This window comes from Erithacus rubecula, assembly GCF_903797595.1.
Source record: "Erithacus rubecula genome assembly, chromosome: Z".
NCBI lineage: Eukaryota > Metazoa > Chordata > Aves > Passeriformes > Muscicapidae > Erithacus > Erithacus rubecula.
Window position 1 is genome coordinate 31,379,088 of NC_136661.1, and position 26,667 is coordinate 31,405,754.

Here is a 26,667-nt window from a genome sequence, read left to right on the forward strand (position 1 = left end):
CATGCAGAGATGTCCCAAAGACCTCAAATCTGGATTTCACTCCCCCCACACCACACAGAAGTCACCCTGTGCTACATCTGGGCACAGTCCTGGGGTCTGGCAGAGCCACTGTCCCCTGAGCATGGTGGCACTGGCTGTTTCTGCAGCAAGGGCTCCTACCTGGTTTAAAGCAATGACAAATTATTCCAGGTGATAAAGCAATGAATAATTAACATTCCTGCAAATGGAACTGATTCTGTCCAAAGCCCTGCAGCCCAGCCCCAGGTAGCAGGGACACTAAGCTAGCACCGTGCCACAGGGCATGAGGAACCACTCCAGAGATCATCATCTTGTGTGTGGCCAAAAACATCACCGTGGAAAGCCCTGGGGTCAGTATAAAAGCCCTGGCAGGCAGATGGGTGCATGTATAAAAGTCTTAAAGCCTTGGGAGTTGATGAGGATTCAAACCCTGGAGTAAGTCTGGGATAATGTGGCATTCCCAGCCCTGCCACAGGCAAGTCACCCACACGCTCCACACCCCTGCTCTTCCTCTGTCACCACGCCAAATTGAATTAAAAAATACAGGGAAGAATATTTTACAAAGCTCTGGTACGTGTCTAAGTGAAGAGGCTGTAACTGCCAGCTTTCAAAATGCCAGTGGTTCTGTCTCTGTGTGGCTCAGAGCCCTGTGCAGGGCAAGCTCAAGGCTGCTTTTCTCTCAGTGGTGTCCCTGCACTCGGGGTTTAATAGCTGGTTTGCCTGCAGGATTGCTCACTGGGGCAGGAAATGCCACAGGATTTCAGGAGCAGCAGCTAACACTCTGGAGGTTCCCAGCACTGCAAGCCACAATTCCAGAAGCCTTTGGCTCGTTCCTGCCTGGTGGCCTGTAAGTCAGAATGCAACGTGAGCGCTGGCCCCAGGCAGGCAAAGGCACCACCATGCTTTGGAGCACGTTCTGCCTGCTGCCCTGTTTGCCCAAGTTTGCTGCCAGGAGATCCAAGGAGCTGGAAGAAGATGAAAACCAGCAGGATTAAGGAAACCCTACAGTCTTGACAGAGAAAATAGTTTTTGCTGCATTGCTCATCTGTTAGGGGCAGCAAGAAGTGCCTCTCAAGGAGGCTCTGACCCACCCAGCCTCACCAGTTCTTCTGGACCAACCTGAAAATCTCACACAGCACCTGGCAGCAAAGGGTTCAGCCCCAGCAACACCTTCACCCACCAACAGCTTTCCCTCAGAAGAGTTTAGCTGCCCGTTATCCCATGGGAATTCTCTCCTGCTGACGGCAAACTTCTTCCAGTCTGATCTTTTAATCTTGTGCAGACCTCATGTTCGTTGCAGAGGAAATTTGCCTCCAGGAGCAGGAGCTCAGACTCTCTATAAATATTTGATGGCTCTGACCACCTCTTCTGAGTTATTATTTTATTAAAAAAAGAAGATTTATTATGGTTCTGGATGACTTGAATTCACAAAGCTCACCAATGTGGTGGCTTTTTTATCTCTCATATTGGGTGTACGCAACAAATGTCACAGCCTTTAATAACATGCTTTAATTAATCCTGGAATTCTGAATGTGCTATTATCTTCATTTTTCAAAGAGAGGTCACAATAGTAAAGGAAAATCTACATTGCTTGCATGGGCTACTCCAGGAGTCTGCGGCAGACCAGGAAATTAATCTCTTAATCATTCTGCCAATTTGACTCGGTGGTGAGAGCACAGACCTGTGACTACCTCAGCTCTCTGCACTGATTAAATTATTTCCTTTATCTTTATTATGGCCTTCCTCACCTGCAGAACAGGAGCAGCTCTGATGTCCTCTGTGTAGCTTTGGAAAGCACTGTGTAAGAGCTCAACATCCTGGGTACCAACCCACATCTCTCAGCCTGATGCTTCACCTTCTTGGAAGCTTCCTCCCTCAGTAGATCCTGTTTGGATCCAAGGAATCCAAGGAACAAACCATGAGAGGCTCTGCTGTGGTCTGTCTGGTTCCCTGTCAGGATGGAAACAGTTCCAGTGGACTTGGCTCTCTGCCATCTGGTGGCTCAGGAAGTTTTGTCTGTAAGCAACAATAAAATCCCACTGCTCTCCTTTTCCCCTCAGCAGGGCCAGGTTCTTCCACCATTTACACCCAGAATTAGCAGGGTTGCTGAAAGACCACTGATACTGTTTCAGATTAATACATCTCCACCTGGCCTTTTTCACCACAGGGGACAAAAAAAAAGCATTTGTCACCCTGATGTCTGCTTTATACCAATGGGACACAACTTTTCAGGGTGTTTATTCCTGATTTGTTCCAAGATGTTTGGGATTTAGGGCTCCTGAGCTCTGATCCCAGCTATTTATCAGCTCCTCTGTGCATCCATTCATAGCAAAAACACAGCCTGGTTTGCCAACAGGGAGCCACGTGCTGAAAAGAAGGCTGGGAGGATAAAAAAGGCAGAGCAAGTGGTCAGTGAAAGATGGGAGTTTTTGAAGAAAAGGGTGAAAAAGCAGGAGCTGGAGGGAAAACAGCAGAAGCTGAAAAGCTGACGGAGAGAGAAACAGCTACAGATAAGCAGCAGCAAAGAATCATATGGAAAAATGAAAAAAAGAACATAAAATATTTCCAAATGCCACGAAGTCTGTGAGCAAGAACGGATTCTTCACTTCTCTCCTCTGAACAGGAGAGAGGAAAAGCCAATGAAATATGAAACCAGGAGCTGGTCAAGGGCAGCACCGTGGGGAGCAGCTGGGTCACTCCTGCCCGTGCTCCTCGTGTCACCCACTGCTCCTCCTGCACTTGGGGCAAGCTGGACACTGGCATGGGAGTGGAGAAGGAAGCCCAGAGAGGCAGAGGTGCCATGAAAATTATAGAGAATGAGCCTTTCCACAAAACACCTCTAACTTCAGCCCTGCGTGCTTAATTCTGCCCAAGCAGAGGGCTCACAGTATTCCACAGACCATTCCACTGCTACCAGAATCTATGCAGAAGAATATCAGCTAAAAATAAAATACATAGGTATTTTACACAGTAAAATACATTCAGAGTTTTATACCTGGTATCTAAATACAAAGAAAATAATTTTGCAAACATTGCCAGTTTGAAAGGCATTTTAATAAAGATTTGCTGTAAGTTTTCTACAAGTTTTCTTTGTGCAGATTTAAAAGAATGCCTGTGCATTATTCATGTCATAATAATACAGTATACAGTATTATATTGTAGATGGCAGACAGTATTCTTGAATTAAAATGTCAAGTACTTTGGATTCTATCAGATTTGTAAAAAAAAAAAAGAAATCCATGGGGGAAAAATAAGCTTTAAAATACTATGTTTCTTGTAATCTTGAATTAAATGTTTGAGTATCACAATGGAAAGAGATCTTCCAACTCAAGCCAAGTGTAAGCATCCTAAGAAAATGTTTTTAAAGGCAACTGAGTGGGCTAAAATATCACAGTGAGTGATGCCCTTAAGAGTCATGCATTAGTGCTTTTTTTTGTCATGGGGGGCTTTACTATGGACTCTTTGGGCATTGACAGAAAGAACTGTACCCTTTCTTGGTACTCTCTCTCTGTTTCCATATTTAATTCATGTTCTTTCTTCCTCTTCTCTTCCTCAGCTTTTTGGAGACGTTGTTGGTAGGCAATTTGAGTTGCAAGCTGGTCTCTGTATTCTTTGGCCTTCTGCATTTTTCTGGAAATGCCAAATGCATACATCATATAAGCAGTGTGGGTAAAAGATATAAACTATTATTATTATTATTATTATTATTATTATTATTATTATTATTATTATTATTATTATTATTATATTATGTTAGCATGTGAGCTTAGACTAAAGAACCATTGAAATCTTCTTTTAGCAGTTAAGAATAACTCCACTATGAAATGCTACATGCTACCCTTATGTTCTTCAGACAATTAACTGCATTCTGTTGTATCCTACAAAGCAGACTAAAACTGGTGTTTGAGCAGAAAGAGGGAAAGAACAGCTCCCTGCAATCAGTGTGCATTCCCTGCTCCTCACAGCCATGGTGAGAGGATAGAGGATGAGGGTGCTGGGTCTCTGTCCCTGGCTGGGGCTCAGTGATGCTGCTGACACCCATCCTCACCCTCCTTCTGAGAAGAGCAACTCCCTGCTGCACTGATATTCCTGGAAGTGGCTGTCAGAAGAAATCCATCCTCCATTCCACCTCAGGACTTGTGCACTGCTTTCACTACCCTCTGGAGAAGCAGAGGAAGTCTTACATGTTCAGGAGTTACACAGACACTGGAATGCCAACAGAGTAGTCAGGACTTGTGCACTAACTCAGCAGAGCTGAGCCACAAACCTTTCCTGACACTGCTGAGTGCCATCTCTGCTAAGTGGAGCATATCCCAGCTGGAGCCCAGCGTATTTCCTTCACAAGAGTGACATTTCTGCCACAGCCAGGAGGTTGTTCCCAATAAAACCCTCAGAGAACACAATGATACTGGCTCGGGAAGGAGCTACTTGTATCCCACGGACGAGAGTGGAGGAACGGCAGGAGTACAAAAGGGGAGTGAGTGAGGTAAGGCCCTTTGCCCAAGGCTTTGCATGACACCCAGAGGAACATTCCAGCTACTGCGTGCAAGGATCTGCTCATCCAGAGGCACGGAGCCCGTGCAGCTGGGTTACATGCTGCTGCCAGCTGTTTTGGTGGCTGACATAGGATTGTTCAAGGCATGACTGTGGGTGGAGTTTAGCAATAAGCCCGGACACACTTGTTCTTCTAGGGCAGGAACAAACAAACCTCTCATTAACCCTCCTCCCCAGACTTCTGCTACTGGTAACAACAGCTCAGAGTATGAGGGGATGTGTTTAGGAAATATGATTGATGTAAGTCACATGATGATCCAAAGGGACCAATGCAAGGATATGTACCACTATTTTCTGAGGTCAGGATTAATGACTTAATACCAGTGCTTAATACCATACTCAATACAAGTCTGCTATTGGGCTCTTTGGAACTGATAAGGTGTGTAGTGGGAAAGCCTCTCTAAATAGAAGGAAGTCCACCCAGTGTTCTAGAGTCACCAGAAATAAAGAAACAGCTCACTCACAAGTTTAAAAGATTGATCTGCAAAGGAATGAATCCATGACATAGAAGAAAATTACCTTGTACGTTTTAATTCTTCTTCCTGTTCAAATAATCTCACTGCTTCTGCCATTGCCTTCTTCTCTTCAGCAATCTCTATTTTCCTCTCCTCTTTTTTCTGCACTGGAAAAACAAAATCAAAAATCCTTTTAGAAGGTAACAGCTCTGCTGATCTTGAAGGGACAATGAGACTGCACATGGGCTAAGTAGCCTCAATAATAAGCTTGAATTTTATTGCCACACAAACAACAGCAAGTGTATTCTCAGCTTGTTTGTTTTTCATCCACTCTGAACTGGAAGGTTTTCACATTCAGGACTTCATACTAACGTAATTACTAATAATGACCGTTTGCCCATGCAATCCTTGCTTTACCAGTCTTTGCTCTGGTGATGGCAATGGGGAATTAGTATAAGGAAAGCCTGTAGGATTTCATTTTGGGAACAGGTTCAGGGAGAGTCACATTGTTTTCCACTCTGTCACACAGTGTGTGCTGGGCCAGATGCTGTTCCCAGCAGCAGGGTGTTGTACTGCCTCTGCCCAGTCGTGTGTTTGACCACTTACACTTCTCCTCTATCTGTGCCTGAATTGTGTACACAAAATCTCTCAGCAGCTGAAATCGAGCCTCCCTCTCTTGTTTCATTTTCTCAACCTTGTCGGCCCAAATCTGATCCCTCTCTTCCTTGAAGACCTTCTCATCTTCTTTTTCTTGCTCCTTCTCCCTCCTCAGCTGCTCAGCCAGATGATCCAGGTAGGTAAGTTGCTCCTTCAACAGCTCTTGCTGCAAACACACACAGATATTTGCAGATCTGAGTTGATGAGTTCCAAAAAGCATTTCAAAATGTGAAGAGAAGTGGTGGTTCACAGCCAGTGTGGGAACTGGGAGCCCAGAGCTCCATTCCAAAACCTGCCACAGGAAAGAATCCTCTACCTGGCCAGACAACAGGATATTGACAGAGTGATCCCTTCCCCACAGCAGCTCAGCTGCCCACAACACACCCATTTAACAGGTTTTCCACAGCTGACCAGGCTACTCCAGTATCACCTGCATTAAATATTATACTGTAATATACTACAGACCACCTCCTGTAATTCTGCAGCAAGGTTTAATATTGAGTTGATACAGCTTTCCTAATCTACATGTGCTTCTAAACACTTTTCTCCTATGCCCTAAATACCCTGAGACTCATTTGCATGCTGAAGTTGGACAATCTACTTGTTTTAACTTCAGGAAATGACAGACACGTCCATTGATTCATAGCATCTCCAAGGAATAAAATATGAGAGTTTGCATCTATCTACATGTAGCTTTTAAATATTTTGAAGTTTTTTAGCCTTTGTTAATTACAGTAAGTTAAATATTTCCATTCTTCTGCACTTACAAATACTTATTACATCAGATCCATGAAACAAAAAGTAGTTTTCCAGCCTCTATTATGTGCATGCAGTGTAAGGATGATAAAGCTCAGGTGATTTACACACAATGAAATCAGCATGGAGGGACAAAATTCCAGGACTTCCTGAGAGTCCCCACTTCATTTATCAGGCTAGTGGTTGCAAAGGAGGCTTTAAAGTGCTGTGGTTTGAACAGCTAATGGGCTTCTGCAGAGGTACAGAGCACTGGCAGGAGGAGAGGCAACAGGCTGTTCAACAAAAGAATTATTTCTTTCAGGGAGAAGGGTTTGTGTCTGTTCTCTGTTACCCTGTGCAGTACACAGGGCCACAGAACTAGTCTAGACCAGGTACTGCCTCACAATTCCACAATGAAACACCTTACTTTTTTTTTTATCATCTCCTCGTGTTCCCTGTCGGTGTCCTGAACATCTTTTTCCAACATCTTCTTCTCTATGGCAAGTTGAGCTTTTCTTTCTTCATCAAGATGCCTCTCCTTGTCCTGCACTGCTTTGAGCAATATGTCCCTGCGTTCCTTCTGCTGATGTCGCTTCTTCCTCTCAAGCTCTTCATTTTCTTTCCTAAGCTGGTGCAGTTCTTCTTCCTACAAGGATAAAAGTAAAATCACTGCATAACTTCAAACTAAGTGCTGGCTAGAGTTAGTTTATTGCAGCATTGAAGAGCAAAGCCTTGCTGGCGACACAGAATTAGTGTAATCCACTTTACTAGACCTGGTAAAGTTTGAACATTTTAGTATTCATTAGAATTCAGGATTTTTATCTGTAATTATCACATGCACTTGAATACAAAAACTGAATTGTGCCTGGTGTTTTCCAAATGTTTCAGGCATATAGACAGTCATCTCCTTAGGGAAAACAGAATCACTGCAGCACTTTTGATCTATATCCCAGAGTTCATACACAGACATAAGCACTGACAAATAACAGGGACACGTGTTCCTGCTGTTTCTGCAGATATTATCTGTCCTGTGCCTGTGTTGGGTGTTCAGAGCACTGCATCTCTACCAGCCACAAGGCTGCACCAAGTCAGTGATTGGATCCTTGTCTTCTGATGGGCACTTACTGGATTTCCACAGTTTCAAATCATCCCACTTCATATTGGAAAGAGCTTTATATTCCACTTTATATTGGAAAAATGTACAGTGAAACTGAGTTCTTGAAAAAGAAACAATGACAAATCAGAAATGCGTATTTGAGATCAAATAGGTATTTGCATATTCAAGATGATATAGCCCAAAAAAATTCAAAAGTAGCATCATTAATTAATTTATAAGCATAATTTCTGGACATCTTGCAATTGAATAAGTGTACTGAAACATAGTCATAACGCAGTATGTGACCATCATTAGCATTGTATTATCTCAGAAATCATGCTTCAGCTGTCTCGAAGGCACACAGTTTTTTGCTAACCCGTTTTTAAATTAAATGTCTCTTTTGTAATGTGAATGAGTCTTTTAAAATGCCTCAGCAGGTTTGTCATAAACAGCATGTCTAATCTTCCCCATATGGAAGCAGAAGCTGCACTCCCTTAAGAACATCCCTTTTTATGCTGGACACAAAGCACCCACGGGTTTTTGCAGTATTTCAGCACCAAAGCTGACTTTGTATCTGCCTGAACTGTCAAATTCATTTTCAGAAGCTGGTAAGACAACTTTGAAACTCTATATATATGTAATTTGAGTAATAGAATTAGTAATCCAAAAAGCTTTGAACAGTAAAGGTGGAAAGAAAGCAGAAACAGTTAGCAGTCTGCTGTGCAAGTTGGCACATGTCTTTGGATGAATTCTGACATCAGTGGAGCTGTGTGAGAGCAGCAAGGCTGGGATCCATCAAAGTTTGTTCATTGGGGTAACACAGCATCACAAATGTACAAAGAAGTGGTTACCAACCACCCTTCTGCAAGCCAGGACCAAAGTGCTATGGCAAAAACTCATGAAGCTACAGTCTGGATCACACAAAGTCAATCACTTTCCAATAAATCACAATTCTTAAAGGGAAAAGTAAGACAAAGGAGGAAGGAAGCTAATATAGGTAATGTAGCTAAAGCAAAAATTGCTGCTCTCTGCTTTGTCATCCACTTCTGAGATATTCTGTTGCATGCATGTGGTCTATTCACTAAATATTCTATTTTCATTGCAACAACCAGGAGAACCCTTTATGCACACTTAGCTGTCCATTCACCCAGATGAAACTCCTGGTCATTAGGGACTACCAGTGTGCAATGAAAAACTTGTAATGAGGCCATCTGCCACATCCCTCTTCTGCTGAGAACAGATTACATTCCATTTTCCATACTGAAACTGTCCTTCAAAGAAAGGTTGGGGTTTTTTTCAGAGACTCAACCACTTCACCAGAAATGCATCTCCTTGACAGAGCCCCAGGCTGCTGTCTCCAGGGAAAGATGCAGAGTCTTTTATTCTAATAGTGCTTTTCTGAAAAGTTCTGAAACCAGTTAAGAAGCAGCATTCTTTGCCTGGGAGGTTTGGCGGTGCCTTAGAAGTTGTTACAAGGAAATAATCCTGTTCTACATGTTTTTAAATAAGGAAAACATTAGTCTAGCTTAGAATAAGGATACTATGGTTTCACAGCCAACATTTTCAGAGCTTTAGATCTATTATTGTCTCATTTTTATGATATGGGGGAGTAAATATGATGGCAGCACCAGCTTCCAGTGTCTAACAGAATATCCTGGGTGATCATTCAGATTCTACATACAAATAGCTGCAAAATGAAGACTGAGTCTGAGCTAAGTAACCTCACATCATTCAAAGTCAACACAGAATACTGAACTAGCAAGCCACACTAAAGCCAGAAAAACTACAGCAAGAGAGAAGGAAAACAATGATGAAAGAGGAGGGTAGTGGCCAAGCAGTTGGGCCAAGGTAGCCAAAATGCCTCCTGTGATATGAGCTCAACAGCAGCCAGGTGAGAGAGTTCAAATGCTGCTTGCTGATTTGTTTTGTTTAAATAAATATGTAAAATAAATATTTCAACTGGGAAACAGGACTCCCTTGCTATCCTGCAGGAAACCAGAAATCAAAAACCTACAAAGATATTTGAGAAAAGTTTAAAAATTTTTCTATTTCCCACAACGGCTCTGAGAGACTGAGTGCCAAAACCCTTTTACAGTGCTGAGCTTCAGAAGATGCATTTCCCTCTGAAAATGGGAATGTCTTTGCCACGGCTGTGGAAAAGAGGCTTAGCTTAACAGCACAGGCTCAGGCACTAATGGAATCAGCGAAGATACAAATAAGGTATGGATTAGTCCAAATGTCTAGTAAGCCTGTCATTAGAAGGGCCTTCTGCACGAGCCTGAAATGCAGAACACTGTGGAAATTACCAGCAGCTCAGCCTCCTTCCTGAGCTCCTGGCTCTCCTCCTCCCTGCGCGCGGCGCGCACGGCCAGCTGCGCTTGGCGCACCGTCACCATCTCCTGCACCTGCGCTGCCGCCTGCTGCGCCTTCAGCTCTGCTCTCCCATCCTTAGCCAGCTGCTCCTTCTCACAAATCTCTTCCAGCTTCCGCTCCTGCATCTCCTCTTCCTTTCTCAGTGTCTCCTTCAGAGTCTGCTGGGCCAGCTGGCAGTCACCCACTTCCTTCTCACTCAGTTTTTTACACTGTATGCGATACTCCTCACACCGGTTTCTGGAAGGCAATGCAGAAATTGGTTTTTTAGAAAGTCTTAAAACAATAAGCAGGTCTGGAGATGTGTGGTGAATGAAGGCTCCCAGCTCATCATTGCTCGAAACACAGCGTCCAAGTTATACCCCTGGTCTGACACCGATTCCTTGTGGAACCTAAGGAACCACGGAGAGCCTGATTTGATGGAGGTCTTGACATTAATGAGCTGAAGGATTTGAATTTGTAAAAAAAGAAAGGCCTAAATCGACTTCCTCTCAATGGGAAGTGAAGAGGCAGCACTGATCTCTGCTCCCTGTGAAAGGGACAGGACCCAGGCAGTGGCTGGAGCTGTGCCAGGAAGATTTAGGTTGGATTTCAGGAAAGGTTCTTCCCCCAGAGGGTGCTGGCACTGCCCGGGCTCCCCAGGGAATGGGCACAGCCCCGAGGCTGCCAGAGCTCCTGGAGAGTTTGGACACTGCTCCAGGGATGCACAGGGTGGGATTGTTGGGGTGAATGTGCAGGGACAGGAGCTGGGCTGGATGATCCTTGAGGGTCCCTTCAACATGGGATATTCTGTGAGTGTAAATGAACACACACTACACGTTATATACACAATACACTCTATGTGGAGCTGGAACATGGGGGTGTTGTGTGCATATATACTTTTTATTAACATATAAAACACATGCATGCTACACTTATTCAAACATTTAGGTTGGTCTCTATTCAAATGAAGACTTAGAATAGGTTTGTAAGTCACCTGAAAGCTCATTCATATTCAGAAAATACTGTGACTGTGGAAATGTGGGTTACACGGTTGAGCAGGAACCAGGAGGAATTTATTAATTGTTTAAGTGAAGTTCTGTGGGATAATTCAGAGAGGTTGCAATAAATGCCTCGAGAAGGTAGAAAGTCAAACAAGTAATGCAGCTTTCAATTTTCCTTTACTCTCTGCAAATGAGTTGCATATAAAGAGGTAATTTATTTATCTTCAGTTGAAGAACCCTGAACTAATTGCAGATTCTGCTTTTACTTTTGCAAACAAAGCACTATTGAGATCAACACATGCCATCAAACATTATTTAATTTGAACAATCTGCAAGCATTTTAATTCTGTTCCATAAACAGGATATAGATTTTCACGAAATCAGAATGTGAAACTGGCAGACCAAGATGAAGACCTGCAAGTGTGAAGGATCTATAAGCTCTAAGGATGCAAATGTTATGAAGTAAAAAGATATCTCACTATTTCACACTGAATTAAACCATCTTCTAGAAATTATTGCAAAGGTGTTTAGGAATTCACAGAAGATGCCATAGTCTGAATCATGAACAACTTCATGGCAGCAGTAGTTACCTGCACATTGTGAGAAAATACGTGTAACAAAAATATGAAATATAACTACCTCAATGCTATTACCAATCTCCATATCAGGGTAGTTATTTAAGTTTCAGAGCAGAGGTCTCAGCACATTTTCTCCCTGTTGGCATTCAACAGTTGCTGCCTCACATTTTGCTGGGGACAAGGGCATCTCTCTGTCCATCCTCACAGCTAAAGCACCCAGTGCCATGGAGCCTGTGCTGAAAGGTGAAGGGCACTGTGCACAGTCAAAGGGACAGCACTGCTGTGGAAACATTTCCATTCTGATTGGTATCTGCTGGACCTGCCCCAGCCTGAGCCCCCCTGCCCTGGGCTGAGCCCCCAGCGTGGGCAGCAGGGCAGGGGGGATTCTGCCCCTGTGCCCCTGTGCTCAGGTGAGACCCCACCTGCAGAGCTGCTCCAGCCCTGGGCTCCAGCAGCACAAGGAGGTGGAGCTGCTGCAGTCAGTGCAGAGGAGGCAGGAGATGCTGCAGGGCTGGAGCCCCTCTGCTCTGGAGCCAGGCTGGCAGAGCTGGGGGTGCTCAGCTGCACAGAGAAGGCTCCAGGGAGAGCTCAGAGCCCCTGGCAGGGCCTGAAGGGGCTCCAGGAGAGCTGCACAGGGACTGGGGACAAGGCAGGGACAGGACACAGGCAATGGCTCCCAGTGCCAGAGGGCAGGGCTGGCTGGGATATTGGGGAGGAATTGCTGGCTGGGAGGGTGGGCAGGGCTGGCACAGGGTGCCCAGAGCAGCTGTGGCTGCCCCTGCATCCCTGGCAGTGCCCAGGGCCAGGCTGGATGGGAATTGGAGCAGCCTGGGATAGTGGAAGGTGTCCCTGCCCATGATAAAGGTGACTTTGAAGGCTCCTTCCAACCCAAACCAACCCGTGATAAGATGCTGTAGATCAGTTCAGGCTGGTGAAAAGGGATGGCTGTTTTATCTTTTGGACAAGACAGGAACCTCCTGACCAGTGTTTAACCCAGTAATAAAAGCAGAGAGCAGCACTTGCCATGAGCATGCCACGAGCCATGGCACATTCCAAGGGGTGCCCCTGCCTCCCAGCAGGTCAACAAACATACTCTGTCATTGGTGGTTTTCTTACATTTTAACACTGGAATCTGTATTTCATCTCCTGGGTGGGAGTTAGTGATGATTAAAGACCACAGCACTAATTAGTATTCATGAAAAACATATTTCTCAAATGTTGTGAGGTAAATACGCCATTATTATGATTTTAAATCTTACACCACCAGCAATAACTGTATTATCTTAACACAATGGGTTCAAAGTTCTGTCAGCATTGAAGGAATAAAGAACTAGTTATTCTTTTCTGTGATTATAAACCAATCTGATGTTTATTGAATTCCCAGCAGGGAGTAGAAGTTAATTATGTTCAGCATTGTTAGAATTTTAATATAAAATAACCCTGTAATTGCTTGATTTCATCACAATAATTCCCTCAAAGCAGCTTTTACACCAATACATAAACATCTGCTCCCCCAGATGGCAGGTTTTCTTCCTCACTTTGCTATCCTAAGCTTCTTAACATTAAAACTGTGCCTGGATGTGGCTACTTCCCAAAGACAGAACCTCCCAGTTATTTATTCACTTTATGACTGCAGCAGAATGTTGCTGGGATAACAACATTCCCCATACGGACGCTTCTGATGTTACCACAAGAAAGAGGATGTGATATTTGCTTTATGCAAATTTCAAGACATTTTCTTTAAAATTGCCAATGAGGAACATGCCCTCAGGCTAGCACTGGCTGAGTCTCTTCTCAGACAAGGGGTAGCCCTCCCTGAAAATGAATTCCAGCAGGACTCCCATGGTTAAAGCCCTGTCCCTCCGTCACCTTGTGACAAAGGGCTCCTCCTGGTTAACATTGTTACTGAGAAGCTGTTACACCTGTACCCTCAGGCCACGGCAACCAGCCCACCGATAAAAATTACAAAAATGCTGCATTTTAGTGCTCTGGAATAATGCCTGACAGTGTAGGTGCTCCTATACCTCCATGTCTGCAAAAGAGCGGAGCACCTTGCTTGGAAAATTAAAGGAAATATAAACAAGTCTGTATCAGGTTTCAGAAAGACATTCAAAAGAGTTGTAAATACACAGGCAAAGAGAAACAGAAAATCATGTGTGTATCCACCTGCTACTGGATTGACTTGCCTGGGCACTGGGGTGTGCCCTGGAGTAATGATCTCCAAAGTGGGGGACGTGCAGGAAGATAATATGTTTTGTACCATTGATAAATAACATTAGGAAGTAAAAAAATAGCATTTCTTTCATCTTCACCTCGCCCTTTTAGATTTCCATTTGTGCATATGGTTTATAATGTACACAATATACTGGTACAGTGTGTATATATATATATATATATACATTTGATAAATAAACAAACTGGGGTGAATGCTAACAGTTTTTACAGCTAGGAGGGTGCAGACAGAGGATTGGAGGCCATTGCCCCTGAGGACAGGCTGTGACACAATTACAGATTCTTGCTTTGGAGTGGATTTTCAGTAAGTGCTGGTTTCCTGAGCAGCAAATCCTGGTCCCAGATCTCTGCCTGGACCAGGATGGTTTAGGAGGAAGAGTAACATCTAATAGTCAGGATAAAACAGACCTGGGGCTAACAAAACAAGACAAATACATGCAGATTGAGGAATCAGAATCAATTGCCACAGCAGAGACTTCCTTTCTCACTGGAAAAGGACAGAGAACAAAGATTAAAATATAACTAGCACATCCATGTCACAGAGCTTTCGTCACCTGGTTCTGTTCTTTTACAGAAACCTTAATTTAAAAGCAGAATGGGACACAGCTAAAGGAATTAACCATGGAATGTATTCCCATTACATCAGGACAATCAAAGAGAAGAACTCTGCTCTGTAAGAGGAAGATCGATTTGCAAAGATCCCCCAAGATTGCCACTCACAACAGCTGTGAGGAGAGGTGGTTTCACAGCCTCTAACTCCTCTGAAAACATTCAGCCAGCAGAATGACAACAGTAAAGCTTCAGCAACACGTTTTAACAGGATGCTGTGTGGTGTGAATATTGCTTAGATCCCAGAGCAGAGTGGGAAAGCTAAAAGGATAATAACAGGATGAAATAATCCCATGAGACTGAGTGAAGCACAGATCAACATGGGAAGACAGAGGACCTGAGACATTAAAACAGGCAACTACAGCATGAAAGTTCAAGTATCTGTCACCAGATGATGCAGTTCAGTAGTGTGATTCATTTTGCAATTAAAATGTCTAAAATTAGACATCTAAACAGGAATCTGCATATGTGCTAAATTCCCACTCTGATCAATGAGAACCTAATTAAAGTCAGCAGAGGCTGGGGTGCAGTTCAACTGACAGGGCAGGATAAGCTTGTTTGAGACTGACTTTAGGTTCCTTTAACTATCCTGATTTCAGTGAAGTTTTAAATAAATGCAGATTCCCAGAGAACATAAAGATACTCACACTTAGACACCTACTTTTAGATGTCCACGTTAACATCTCCTTGGTGTGTGAAACAAGCCACAAGCACAAACTAAAAGGCACTTCAGCAGCAACCCCTCCAAACTATTTTAAAAGTGAGTTTCAACCACTTTGTGTAATAGATAGAGAACAAACCAGAAGCTGCAGAAGGCAATGGCCACATTTTCAAACCACCATGTGAAGTTAGGTGGTACATGCACTCATAACACCTGTCTAAGTCAATAAGCCCCACATTTAAACACATATTTACCTGCCTGTAATACATATAATACCTGTGAAATTTGTTAGTTAGAGTTTACACACAAGTGAGAGCGACTGTTGGCTTTTATCCCCAGCCTGTGCACACTGAGAAACAGGTGTTGTAGATTTCACAGTACCGTGGGAGACTGAGAAAGACACTTCACATTATCACAGCTAAATAACACTATTATTTTTTTCATCCCTCCCTCGAAAAACCAGATTTCCAAGGCTGGGACAAGACAGATTTCATGCCAAGGCCTTAGATCCTAGTAAATACCTGGAAACTACTGCTTCCAGTAAGGAAGACTTGGCACAGAACTTCAGGCTGCATTAAGACCTTAGCTGCAGCTGCTGCTCTTGAAAAGTATGCAATAAATAAAAACACTGTCTTTTTGGACAACATTAACATTTTGGGAATCTTTGATGTATTAGCTTAGTAATAAGTTGGTATTAATTAATTTAGTATATTTGATTTAGGCCAAGTTAACCTTCCATGCACCCTGTTCACTCCAATAGTATATAGCTGGAACAGGAATTACAAAAAGGGTTGGCTTGGCTGGTGGAAACACAGGGGACAAGGAGAACACACTACACTTGCAAGAATTAATTACTTTGATTTTTTCTGTCTTATTGCTTAATCACTTTCACCTTCTCTTCCTCAGTTTATTATTGCCACCTTCTTTTCAAATTGTGTCTATATATTTACTTTGGAAAATTCTCTTTCAAAAGAGAATTTTTATAACTCTCTTTTACATTTTTATGGCAATACCTAAACTGTTGATCTCGTTTTTCAGCCACCACTCGTAGTCTTTCTTGCTCCCTCTTCTCCCTCAGTAATTTTGCTTGCTCTTTCATCTTTACTTCTCTGTCCAGTGCCTTTTCTTCATCAAGTGCCTCCACCTCAGCAAAGTGCCTACTTTCCTCTGCCTCCAGAAAGTCACGAAGCCTGTAATGAAAACATTTGAATAAAGGCTAAACCAATCCTTCTGTTGAAGGACAAGGTTTTAGCTGATTTGTTATTAACATAAAGTGGGTACTGGGATACTTTCAACACCTTTTGCAAATGTCAGAGAAGTGAGTATCAAATTTTAACTTGGAGATCATTCATTTAAGGGAATCTTACAGCACAGCATGAGTGATTCTGTCCAGGCACAATTTAAACTCCTGATCTTAAAAACCCCCTTTCAAAGATGCTTTATAACTTCAGTTTCCCATTCATCAAATTATTCTAATTTGCAGACTACATTTGTCACCAGCTGGTAACAATTAGATTTTGTATTATTGTTATCCTTCAGCATAGAATATCCCGAATACCCACAAAATATCCTGAGCTGGAAGGAACCCACCAGGATTGTGCAGTGCAGCTCCTGTCCCTGCACAGGCACCCCAACAATCCCACCCTGTGCATCCCTGGAGCAGTGTCCAAACTCTCCTGCAGCTCTGGCAGCCTCAGGGAGCTGAGTCAGTGTCCCACAACTCTCTGGGGAAAGAACCTTTTCCTGATATTCTCCTTTCTATGCATCCATAATTGCATCTTCTCTTAAATGGCCTCTTGTTATTTTAGCATCACTCCACATTACTCCACAAAACACTTTGATGAGAAAACTATGTCAATAGGCAGTTTTTAAATACACCATCATTTACCCCTCTGTTAGTCTCTGCAGTGAGAAACCTGAGGCTACGGAACCCAGAAATTACAGATTTCAGCCCAAATGCCGCAGTGTCTCAGCAGAAAGGGACCTGGGGTGTGGGCAGACATGCTGAGCACAAGCCAGTGATGCACCCTTGTGGCAAAGAAAGCCACTGGCAGCTTGGGCTGCGAGAGGAGGAGCACGGCAAGCAGGTCCAGGGAGGGAATCCTTCCTCTGGGCAATGCTGAGTCCCCACCCCGAGTGCTGGCTCCTAAGGACACAGCCTTAGTGCAGGGACACTGAGGGACTGGAGCATCTCTCCCAGAGGGAGAATCTCTCCTGAAGTTCCTTCTCCCCTGAGAGAGCAGGGATTGCACCTGGAGAAGGTGCAGAGGGATGTCAATGTACATAAACTCCTGAGGGAAGGGAATGTAGAAAGACAGAAACCTACTCAGCAGTGCCCAGTGACAGGACAAGCAGGCACAAATCAAACCATGTGAAATTCCAAATGAACAGAAGAAAACATTTTGTTTTCTTTTTACTGTGAATGTGGTCAGATACTGGACAGGTTGCCCACAGGGGTGATTCAGTCTTCCTGTGTGGAGACAAGCAAAACCCAAGTGGGCACACACTCCTGGACACCCTGCTCTAGGTGACTCTAGGGTTGGACCAGATCATCTCAGGAGGTTCCTTCTAACCCCAGTGGTTCTGTGGATTCCCCTGGTCGAACAATTCCCCTGAAGGCACATTAGACCAGACACCAAATGGATGACTTGCACAGCTACAAAGTCACTTGAAATGAAAGAGTAACTGAGAAATTAAATCATAATTTTTTTCCAAAGATCAGTGCAGCACAATTCTGTCCTTTACATGGCAGCAATGTGCTTCACCTTCAATATTTTTTGAAGGCTCCTGGAAAACTTTAATTTTTTCAGCCAAATGTATTGCAAAGCATTATTTGTAGGACCTAAACAACAGCTCCAAGAGTTTGCAACAAAACCCTCAGTGAAACTGAACAGAGAGAATTTCTGACACTTTGCTACCCAGAGAAGCTGTGGATGTCCATGGCAGGGTGAGTGGAACTAGATGATCCCATCCAGCCCAAACCACACCAGATTGATTCTGTGATGATTCTGTGCCCCATCTCTGAAAATGTTCCACACCAGGTTGGACAAAGCTTGAAGCGACATGGTCTGGTGGGAAGTGTTCCTTCCAGGGGGCTTGGAATGAGATGAGCTTTAAGGTCCCTTCCAACCCAAACCATTCCATCATTTTATATCAATGTACTCTTCATTCTCTTTAAAAATCAAACTACTAAAGTGCTACACTGCTGCTTCTACCCTTCTCTGCGGCAGACAGGAGGCTCCAAACGCCGCCTGGGCTACACTGGTTACTGTGTTTAAACACAGTGCCCTCGGAGCACACGCTGAAAACAGCAGGGGGGCTGCACTGGCTGCTTGCTGGCTACCTCTGCCTTCTCACATCGACCTCCCGCAGGTACTGCTGCAGGGTTTCCTGGACCTTCCTCTCGACAGTGCGGTGTTTCCATTTCTCCTCGCCGCCCTTGTGCCAGTCGCGGGCGTTGCGGTGGTGGAGGAACACCCGCAGCTCACGCTCCTGCTCGCGCTGCTCCTCCTCCAGCACCCTCTCCGCCAAAATCGCCTCTTCCCTGAGGTCCCTCTTGGAGGGCTTGGCTATCTGCGAGAGAAAGGAAAGGGAGAAGGCGTGGAGACCTCACAGCACCCTTCCAGGATGGGAAGGGACCCACAGTGAATCCAGAGAGGGATTCTATCAGGAGCTGTAGTGGCAGGACAAGGAGTGATGGGTACAAAGTGAAAGATGGAAAGTTTAGGCTGGATTCTGAAAGGAATTCTTCTTTGTGAGGGTCGTAAGGCCCTGGCACAAGTTTCCCAGAGAAGTTGTGGCTGCCCGTGGATCCCTAGAAGGGTCCAAAGCCAGGCTGGACAGGGCTGGGAGCAAGCTGGGATAGAAGATGTCCCCACTCATGGCAGGGTGCGGGACTAGATGAGCTTTGAGGTTCCCTTCCAGCCCAAACCATTCATGGGTGAAAATACAAAGAATTAGCCTGCATATCCTTTAGTTGAAGTCATTCCTGGGCTGCAAGTACCTAATATCAAATGGTGAGTTCACTGTAATTATGGGATAATCACAGAACTACTGAGGCTGGAAAAGAACTCCAAGATGATCAAGTCCAAGTTGTGCCTGATCCCACCTTGTCACCCAACCCAAAGCATCCAGTCCTTCCTTGGACACCTCCAGGGATGGATGGGCACTCCAAACCTCCCTGGGCAGCCCCTTCCAAGGCCTGCACATCCTTTCTGTGGAGAAATTCTTCCTAAATTAGACAAGCCCTGCCTACATCCTCATCCCACACAGCACTGAGCTCCTCAGGATACCCAAACACAGCATCGGGCTCCTCAGGGCCTTCAAACGCAGCACTGGGCTCCCCAAGACCCCTAAACTCAGCACCGGGCTCTTCAGGATGCCCAAACACAGTACCGTGCTCCTCAGGATCCCTCACACATCACCGGGCTCCCCTGGACCCTTCACACAGAACTGGGCATCCCAGGACGCCCAAACACAGTACCAGTATCCTGAGATCCCCTCAGCTGTTCCCAGAGGGTCCCACCCCAGCCGGCCCCTCTCTGGGGCTCCGACCCCCAAGTCCCCTCAGCTCCCCGGAGCGGAGCAGCCCCGGCGTGGCCCCTCACCAGCGCCACATCGTACGGCGCGCAGCCGGTGAATTCCCGGCGTCTCTGGGTGTGAGAGCAGCGAGGGGGCTGGGGACGGGCCGGGGGACGGGCCGGGGGCCGCGCCGCCATGGCGGGTGGAGGTGCCGCCGTTGCTGAGGGGACGCGAGCGGGACGGAAGTGGCATCATGGCGGCGGGGGCGCTGAGGGCTGTCCTGGCACTGAGGGGCAGTCATGGCTCGGCGGGGACGCTGAGGGGCGGTCATGGCATGGCGGGGACGCTGAGGGGCGGTCATGGGTCGGCGGGGACGATGAGGGGCGGTCATGGCATGGCGGGGACGCTGAGGGGCGGTCATGGCTCGCTGAGGGACAGTCGTGGCATGGCGGGGATGCTGAGGGGTGGTCATGGCACTGAGGGGTGTCCTGGCATGGCGGGGGCACTGAGGGGCAGTCATGGTGCCGAGTGCTGTCCTGGCATGGCATGGATTATGAGGGGCGGTCATGGCACTGAGGGGATGCTGAGGGGCGGTCATGGTGCTGAGGGGATGCTGAGGAACAATCATGGCATGGCGGGGATGCTGAGGGCGGGTCATGGCACTGAGGGTCGGTCATGGCACCGAGGCCTGTCCTGGCATGGCGTGGATGCTGAGGGGCGGTCATGACTCAGCGGGGGCACTGAGGGGCGGTCATGGCGCTGCGGGAGTTATTAGGGCTGTCCTGACATGGCGGAGACGCTAAGGGGCGGTCATGGCACTGAGGGACCATCATGGCACTGAGGGGCAGTCATGGCGCTGAGGGCATGCTGAGGGACAGTCATGGCACTGAGGGGATGCTGAGGGGCGGTCATGGCACTGAGGGGATGCTGAGGAATGATCATGGCATGGCAGGGACGCTGAGGGCCGGTCATGGCACTGAGGGGCGGTCATGGCACTGAGGGGGCGCTGAGGGGCGGTCATGGCACCGAGGGGGCACTGAGGGGCGGTCATGGCGCTGAGGGGCGGTCATGGCGCTGAGAGCCGGTCATGGCACTGAGGGGGCTCTGAGGGATGATCATGGCGCTGAGGGGCGGTCATGGCGCTGAGGGGCGATCATGGCGCTGAGGGGCGGTCATGGCGCTGAGGGGGCTCTGAGGGATGATCATGGCGCTGAGGGATGATCATGGCGCTTAGGGGCAGTCATGGCGCTGAGGGACGATCATGGCGCTGAGGGGCAGTCATGGTGCTGAGGGGCGATCATGGCTTGGCGGGGACGCTGAGGGACGATCATGGCGCTGAGGGGCAGTCATGGTGCTGAGGGGCGATCATGGCTCGGCGGGAACGCTGAGGGGCGGTCATGGCGCTGAGTGGCGGTCATGGTGCTGAGGGACGATCATGGCTCTGAGGGACGATCATGGCGCTGAGGGGCGGTCATGGCGCTGAGGGACGATCATGGCGTTGAGGGACGATCATGGCGCTGAGGGACGATCATGGCGCTGAGGGATGATCATGGTGCTGAGGGATGATCATGGTGCTGAGGGATGATCATGGCGCTGAGGGATGATCATGGTGCTGAGGGATGATCATGGCGCTGAGGGACGATCATGGTGCTGAGGGACGATCATGGCGCTGAGGGACGATCATGGCGCTGAGGGATGATCATGGTGCTGAGGGATGATCATGGCGCTGAGGGATGATCATGGTGCTGAGGGATGATCATGGCGCTGAGGGATGATCATGGTGCTGAGGGACGATCATGGCGCTGAGGGATGATCATGGTGCTGAGGGATGATCATGGCGCTGAGGGATGATCATGGCGCTGAGGGACGATCATGGCACTGAGGGGCGGTCATGGCGCTGAGGGATGATCATGGTGCTGAGGGACGATCATGGCGCTGAGGGATGATCATGGCGCTGAGGGATGATCATGGTGCTGAGGGATGATCATGGCGCTGAGGGATGATCATGGCGCTGAGGGACGATCATGGCACTGAGGGGCGGTCATGGCGCTGAGGGATGATCATGGTGCTGAGGGATGATCATGGCATTGAGGCCTGTCCTGACATGGCGGGGGCACTGAGGGACGATCATGGCCCTGAGGGAATGCTGAGGGGCGAGAGTGATGTCACATTTGTCTTTACAAACAAGCTGCTGATCTGCTGGTAGATAAGTGTGATAGATAAAAACGAGATCAAGCCGAATTAAATATGATTAAAATAAGCGATATTTATGTTGCGACCAAAACACGGTCCACGATAGCCACAATCAAAAAAGGTACAGCGCCGAGCCCGGGTGAACACACTCTGATCTGATCTCTATCGCATCAGATCCCCCAATGTTCACAAACACGCTTTACTTAGTCCAGTTTTTACACAGTTTTTCCTAGCCCAGAGCGGAGATCTTTGTCTTCTCTTGTCATTCAGCATATTCATGTTTTCTTTCACTGCGTTGGGCTGGACAAAACCATATCCTGGGAGAGGATGGATTCTGATGAGGTCCTGGCTTTTGAGATGTATTTTGCCGATCTTAATTTACGGGAATCCGAGCAATCAGATGTAATTTTCCCAAGGTGTTGATTATCTTTAATCAAGGGTGCTTATCAGGACCTTGCTGGGGTGTCCCCCTAGACAGAGCCATCTCTGCTGCTGCTAGGTTTGTTAAATTGTTAATTTGGGCTGTCCTGCTTTTATTGGATGTTATAATGATGTAATCGAGCAATCTGCCTGTGATCCATTTTGATCTTTATTATTTTGCTCCTACAAACATTGCTTATTCTACACTACTGTATAATTATTACACAAATTACATTGTATTCCTATATTACAATAAGGTTAGCACTAAGAGATATAAAAGAAACAATTGGAAAAAGATCTTTGCCTTTACAAACAAACTGTAGGTTCACTGATAAATGAAATTGGATATTGGAAGAAAGCAATGGGGAAAAAACATGAATTCTACAAGAATTAAAAATTAAAGGGATTCATATTAATCATAGAAATTTTTGTATAATACTTAGATGGGGCATGGACCTAGATAAAGGGAAATATATTATTAAAATAATTCTGTTTTAAATCCCCCTGTTATAAATGTTATGTTTTCTAAGTAAATTTGCAAAACAAGACTTTCCCACAGCCCAACAGATTGTGCAAAATCAGATTTCCTGCCTTTGTGTGATCAATTGCAGCCTATCCCTGAGAGCAGATTTCCAGAGTTCTGCCATTCTTTAATCTACCAAGACCAAATTCTGTGGGACTGACAAATTGTCCAGAGACTTCACATCATCCAGCGACCACCACTGGCAAAATTATGACAGCAAAAAATAACGATTGTTGATGACTACAAGAAAATCATACTATGAAAAGGAGATGCAAACCAGAGCTGGATGGAGAGTGGAGTGGGCAGTGACCCCTCACAATTGTAGAAATTGAAGATCACAGCCCGAATTAAGACTAATAAGAAGAGTCAATATATGGACACTCAAAAAAGGCGCACTCAAGGAGTGGCTGTGCAAAACAGTTCTTGGAATATGGAAAATATTTCGTAGAAAAGTTTGAAAATGTTTGATGGGTCTATGAAAATGCAACGAGCTGATGAATTTAAGGGATGTCTCTGAACCAGCAGGGGTGCTCTTGGCTGAATGCCAGACACCTGCTGTTATAACATTTTGCTGTATTGTTCATCTCTTACTGTCTCTCATTAAACCTTTTAAAATCCACCAGGAAAATGAACCTCGTTGGGCTTTAAGGTCCCTCCCAACCCAAACCCTTCTGTGACTGTGTGAAATGGATTTACTGACTGCAGTGTGCTCCCTGTGCCCGCAGGTGATGCAGCAGTGTGAGCCCACAGCTCCCAGGTCAGGACTGTCACTGTCACCTCCTGCAGCACATCCTGCAGATGCCAGGCTCCAAACCTGCCTGGCTGGAGAAAAATGGGAGCTAAAACTTAGGCTGTGCATCAGTGATTGCTTCAAGGTCATTGCCCTCAAAGGAGGAACAGGAAAAAGCTGTTGCTGAAGCTTTGAAGTTCTGGGACACACACACACATACACACACACACTGCCAAGAACTTTGTTTTCTTGCACATAATCACATTAGCTTGGCTGATAACAAGTTGAAAAAAATAATCCCGGGGAAGAAAGGTCAATGTTTAACCTGGCTGTAAATCTTGTTCTCATCCAATTAAAACCCAGTGCAATTAATTCTGGTGTCAGTGATGGGATCCTTGCACAGTCAAACACAGCGGTTTGATGTGCAGGATTTAAACACTGTGTTATGTATATGTGTGTTATACCACCACAGTAGTGCTTGAAATGGAATCTTATGAGTTTATTTCAGTAGAGACTTGATGCAGTCATACTATTGTGACAGTCTCTGAGATGTTTGTGAAAGGGAAATAACTGTGCATCACTTTCCCCCCGAAAACTTGTGTTTGAGTGGAGGGAGGGCTGAATTTCTTGATATTTTATGGGTTTACCTGGTATTTTACGGTGTGTTTAATGGGAAACGTTGCCTTAGTCTTAAGATCTACACAAAACACGTGATCAATTTTATGTGTAATAGATGTGTAGCATACAAATGTGCAGCACTGGCGTTTGTTTGAAATCCAAAAATAAAGAGGGATGCGTGGATTCTCTAAAGCCCTAATTCTTCTGTGAAATCTCTGCACCAACTCTGAGAACATTTCCTCCTGGAAAAGCTGGATTTATTCCAAAGACATTGCAGATGGCTTGTGACTTTGAATTTATTTTGCATTAATGCTTGATGGAAAAACAGATTCTCCTTAACTTAGATGCCAAAGAGGACCCAGGCTTTTCCCACTGGGAATGTACATGGGATATAGGATATCCATAGGATGTGGTCTGTTCTGGATTGGCTGGATTGAATTCTTCCTGAAACCTCCAAGGACTGGCCCACAAACTTCAAATATTCATAGAAACACAGAATCCTGAGATGGTTTGGGTGGGAAGGGACCTTAAAGTCCCGTTCCAAGCCTGCCACGAGCGGGGACACCTTGCACTGTCCCAGGGTGTTCCCAGCCCCGTTGGCAGGAGAGAGCGGCTGGGAAGGTGAGGAAGGACAGCACATGCTGATGGATGGAGCAACTCAGCAAACCAAAGCCCGTTTTGAGAACAAAATCCACAGAGGGAAAGTCTGGCAAAGACAGAAGGGCCTTTCTGTTCTTCAGGGAAGTATGAGAAAATGATTGGTATCAACTGATGGACAATCCCCTCTTTGTGAAAAAGAAACTTTCAACTTCCTCTAGAAGGAAAATTAACTCTATTTAAGGGGATCAAAGTCATCCTCACCCCCCATAAAAGACAATTTTCCCTGAAATGGCTGTCTCTTCTCTGGCCTGGGTTTGTGGTGGCCACATGGGGCAGTGCTTGGGCACACCAGGCGCCTTCCCTCTGCAGGATCAAATGTCCTTCTGTCCTGCAGGTGCCCCTTGCTCCCAGCCCGGGGCTTTCAGAAGTTGCCAGTTCCTCTCTGCTTCTGAATCCCCCTGAGGTTTCCTCACTGGTCACACTCCACGCCATCTCAGCTTCCTCCAGCCAGGCTTTCTTGGGATTTTCCTCCAGGCAGTCTTCAAAGTACTTGCTTAGGGAAACCATGACTCTTGGCTTTTTGTGTCGTCCTTTTTTTCTTTTTTTTTTTTTTTTTTTTTTTTGGGATTTGCCGCTTGCTCAGATCCACATGACTGGCTGAGTCAGGAACAGAAGAGTCATAAATATGACTACAATGGCACGCTTTGCAACAGTAGCAGAGCTCAGAACGTCTACTAAAGTACTTAAAAAACATAAATTAAATATAAATCTTTCCCTTATGTCCTTCTCATGCCTGGAGACCCCAACATACGCAAACATTTTTTGTGAATCTTGTGCAGTTTCCCCAAGAGAGCAGCCTCATGTCTTAGGTCTCATCTCTCACCACATTTTATGATTATTTAAATTCATGCTGGCACTAAGTTCTGCAGCCTGAGAGTCCCACAGATGTTTCAAGGTGGAGCTTTGAGCGGCATTAATTCATCCTTCACCTGTCTGTGACACAACATGTGTGTTTCTATTTAACTCCATGCATCTCCCCATAGAATTAAATCTCAGCAAGGTGCAAGCATAAACACTGGCACATAAAATTCACGTAGTCCTTAATATTTATTTGACTCTGAGCTTCACAGGAGGACTGAGAGTTTTGAGTTGGAGGCTGAAAAGAGCTCCGTGAACTTTCTGAATAAATGAAGGGGCAGCTGATGGGACAGGTCTGTGTTTGGCCGTGGCTGGTGGTATCAGCTGCCTGCATGAATCCTGCTTGGTCACCGTGGTCCAGATGTGGAAGTGCAAAGATCAGAGTCCTTCCCTGACCACATCTGAGCCAGGCACCGTCCGAAAAATGCTGCTTTTTACCCCAAATGGTGGGAGGGGGCGGGAGGACGGGAGGATCAGCTGCTCCCCTGTCTCCACACCCACGGGCGAGCAGAAAAGATATTTTTCTCCTTCCTTTCTCTCAGCCTTGAAAGGGCAAAGGGTGACCACAAAAAAGGAACATGGTGTGAGGGTGGGGTGAATAATTTTAGCATGATTAAGCCCACTTTACAGTTTTATTGCTATAAAAACTGCGTGTGTTCCTTCCCTACCTCCCTGCCCCAAGAGCAGATTCCTCACAGGAAACATTTCCCTGCGTGCTCCAGGTTTCACCAGAAAGACTGTACACCTCCAAATTGTTTTATCTGTGCTTTGTAATCAGAAGGGGATATCACAGAGAAGCTCACCAGGCATCGCTTGGGGTTTCACCACCTACATCCTGCCTGGCTGTTCTCACCAGCTCAGCAAGCGAGGTGCAAATTCCCATCCCAGCAAATCAGGGTCCCTGGAGCAGAGCCGAGCTCCAGGCTCTGCTCCCTGCAGGCACAGCCTCGGGGCTGGGCAGCGTTACCTGCCGCAGAGTGCTGAGGCGTGGCAGAAATGGGAATTCCACGCCAGGGACACGGATCCTCACACATGAACACTCCAGGGAAATGGAAATGGAAACGCTGCCCTGCTGAGCTCTCTGCTGGCATGGGATGCAGAGCCGTGCACTGTCCTTCCCTTCCTATCCAACTCCAGGCAGGAACAATTTTCCTACTTAAAAAATGTGAATATTTGTCCTGGGAAACACACTTTTT

General features: G+C 46.0%; 1 protein-coding gene across 1 annotated transcript; it reads right to left on the reverse strand.

The window, feature by feature from the left end:
• Positions 1 to 3,050: 3,050 nt before the first annotated feature.
• On the reverse strand, positions 3,051 to 19,725 carry CFAP53 (cilia and flagella associated protein 53). Its single transcript, XM_079330637.1, has 8 exons — positions 19,556 to 19,725; positions 18,292 to 18,521; positions 15,962 to 16,138; positions 9,822 to 10,125; positions 6,847 to 7,065; positions 5,634 to 5,850; positions 5,092 to 5,194; positions 3,051 to 3,648 (listed from the first exon to the last, which is right to left on the reverse strand). Exons 1-8 carry the CDS (start codon positions 19,664 to 19,666, stop codon positions 3,432 to 3,434), a joined length of 1,578 nt encoding a protein of 525 aa, XP_079186763.1. The 5' UTR covers positions 19,667 to 19,725; the 3' UTR covers positions 3,051 to 3,431.
• Between the last annotated feature and the right edge of the window lie 6,942 nt (positions 19,726 to 26,667).

Coding starts and splice junctions, on each gene's coding strand:
- CFAP53 (XM_079330637.1), bottom strand. CDS start 19,666: ATGGCGGCGCGGCCCCCGGCCCGTCCCCCGGCCCGTCCCCAGCCCCCT. Junction 7,066..9,821: donor GGAAGGAGGCTGAGCTGCTG/GTAATTTCCACA, acceptor TTATCCTTGTAG/GAAGAAGAACTGCACCAGCT. Junction 5,195..5,633: donor GGCACAGATAGAGGAGAAGT/GTAAGTGGTCAA, acceptor TTGTTTTTCCAG/TGCAGAAAAAAGAGGAGAGG.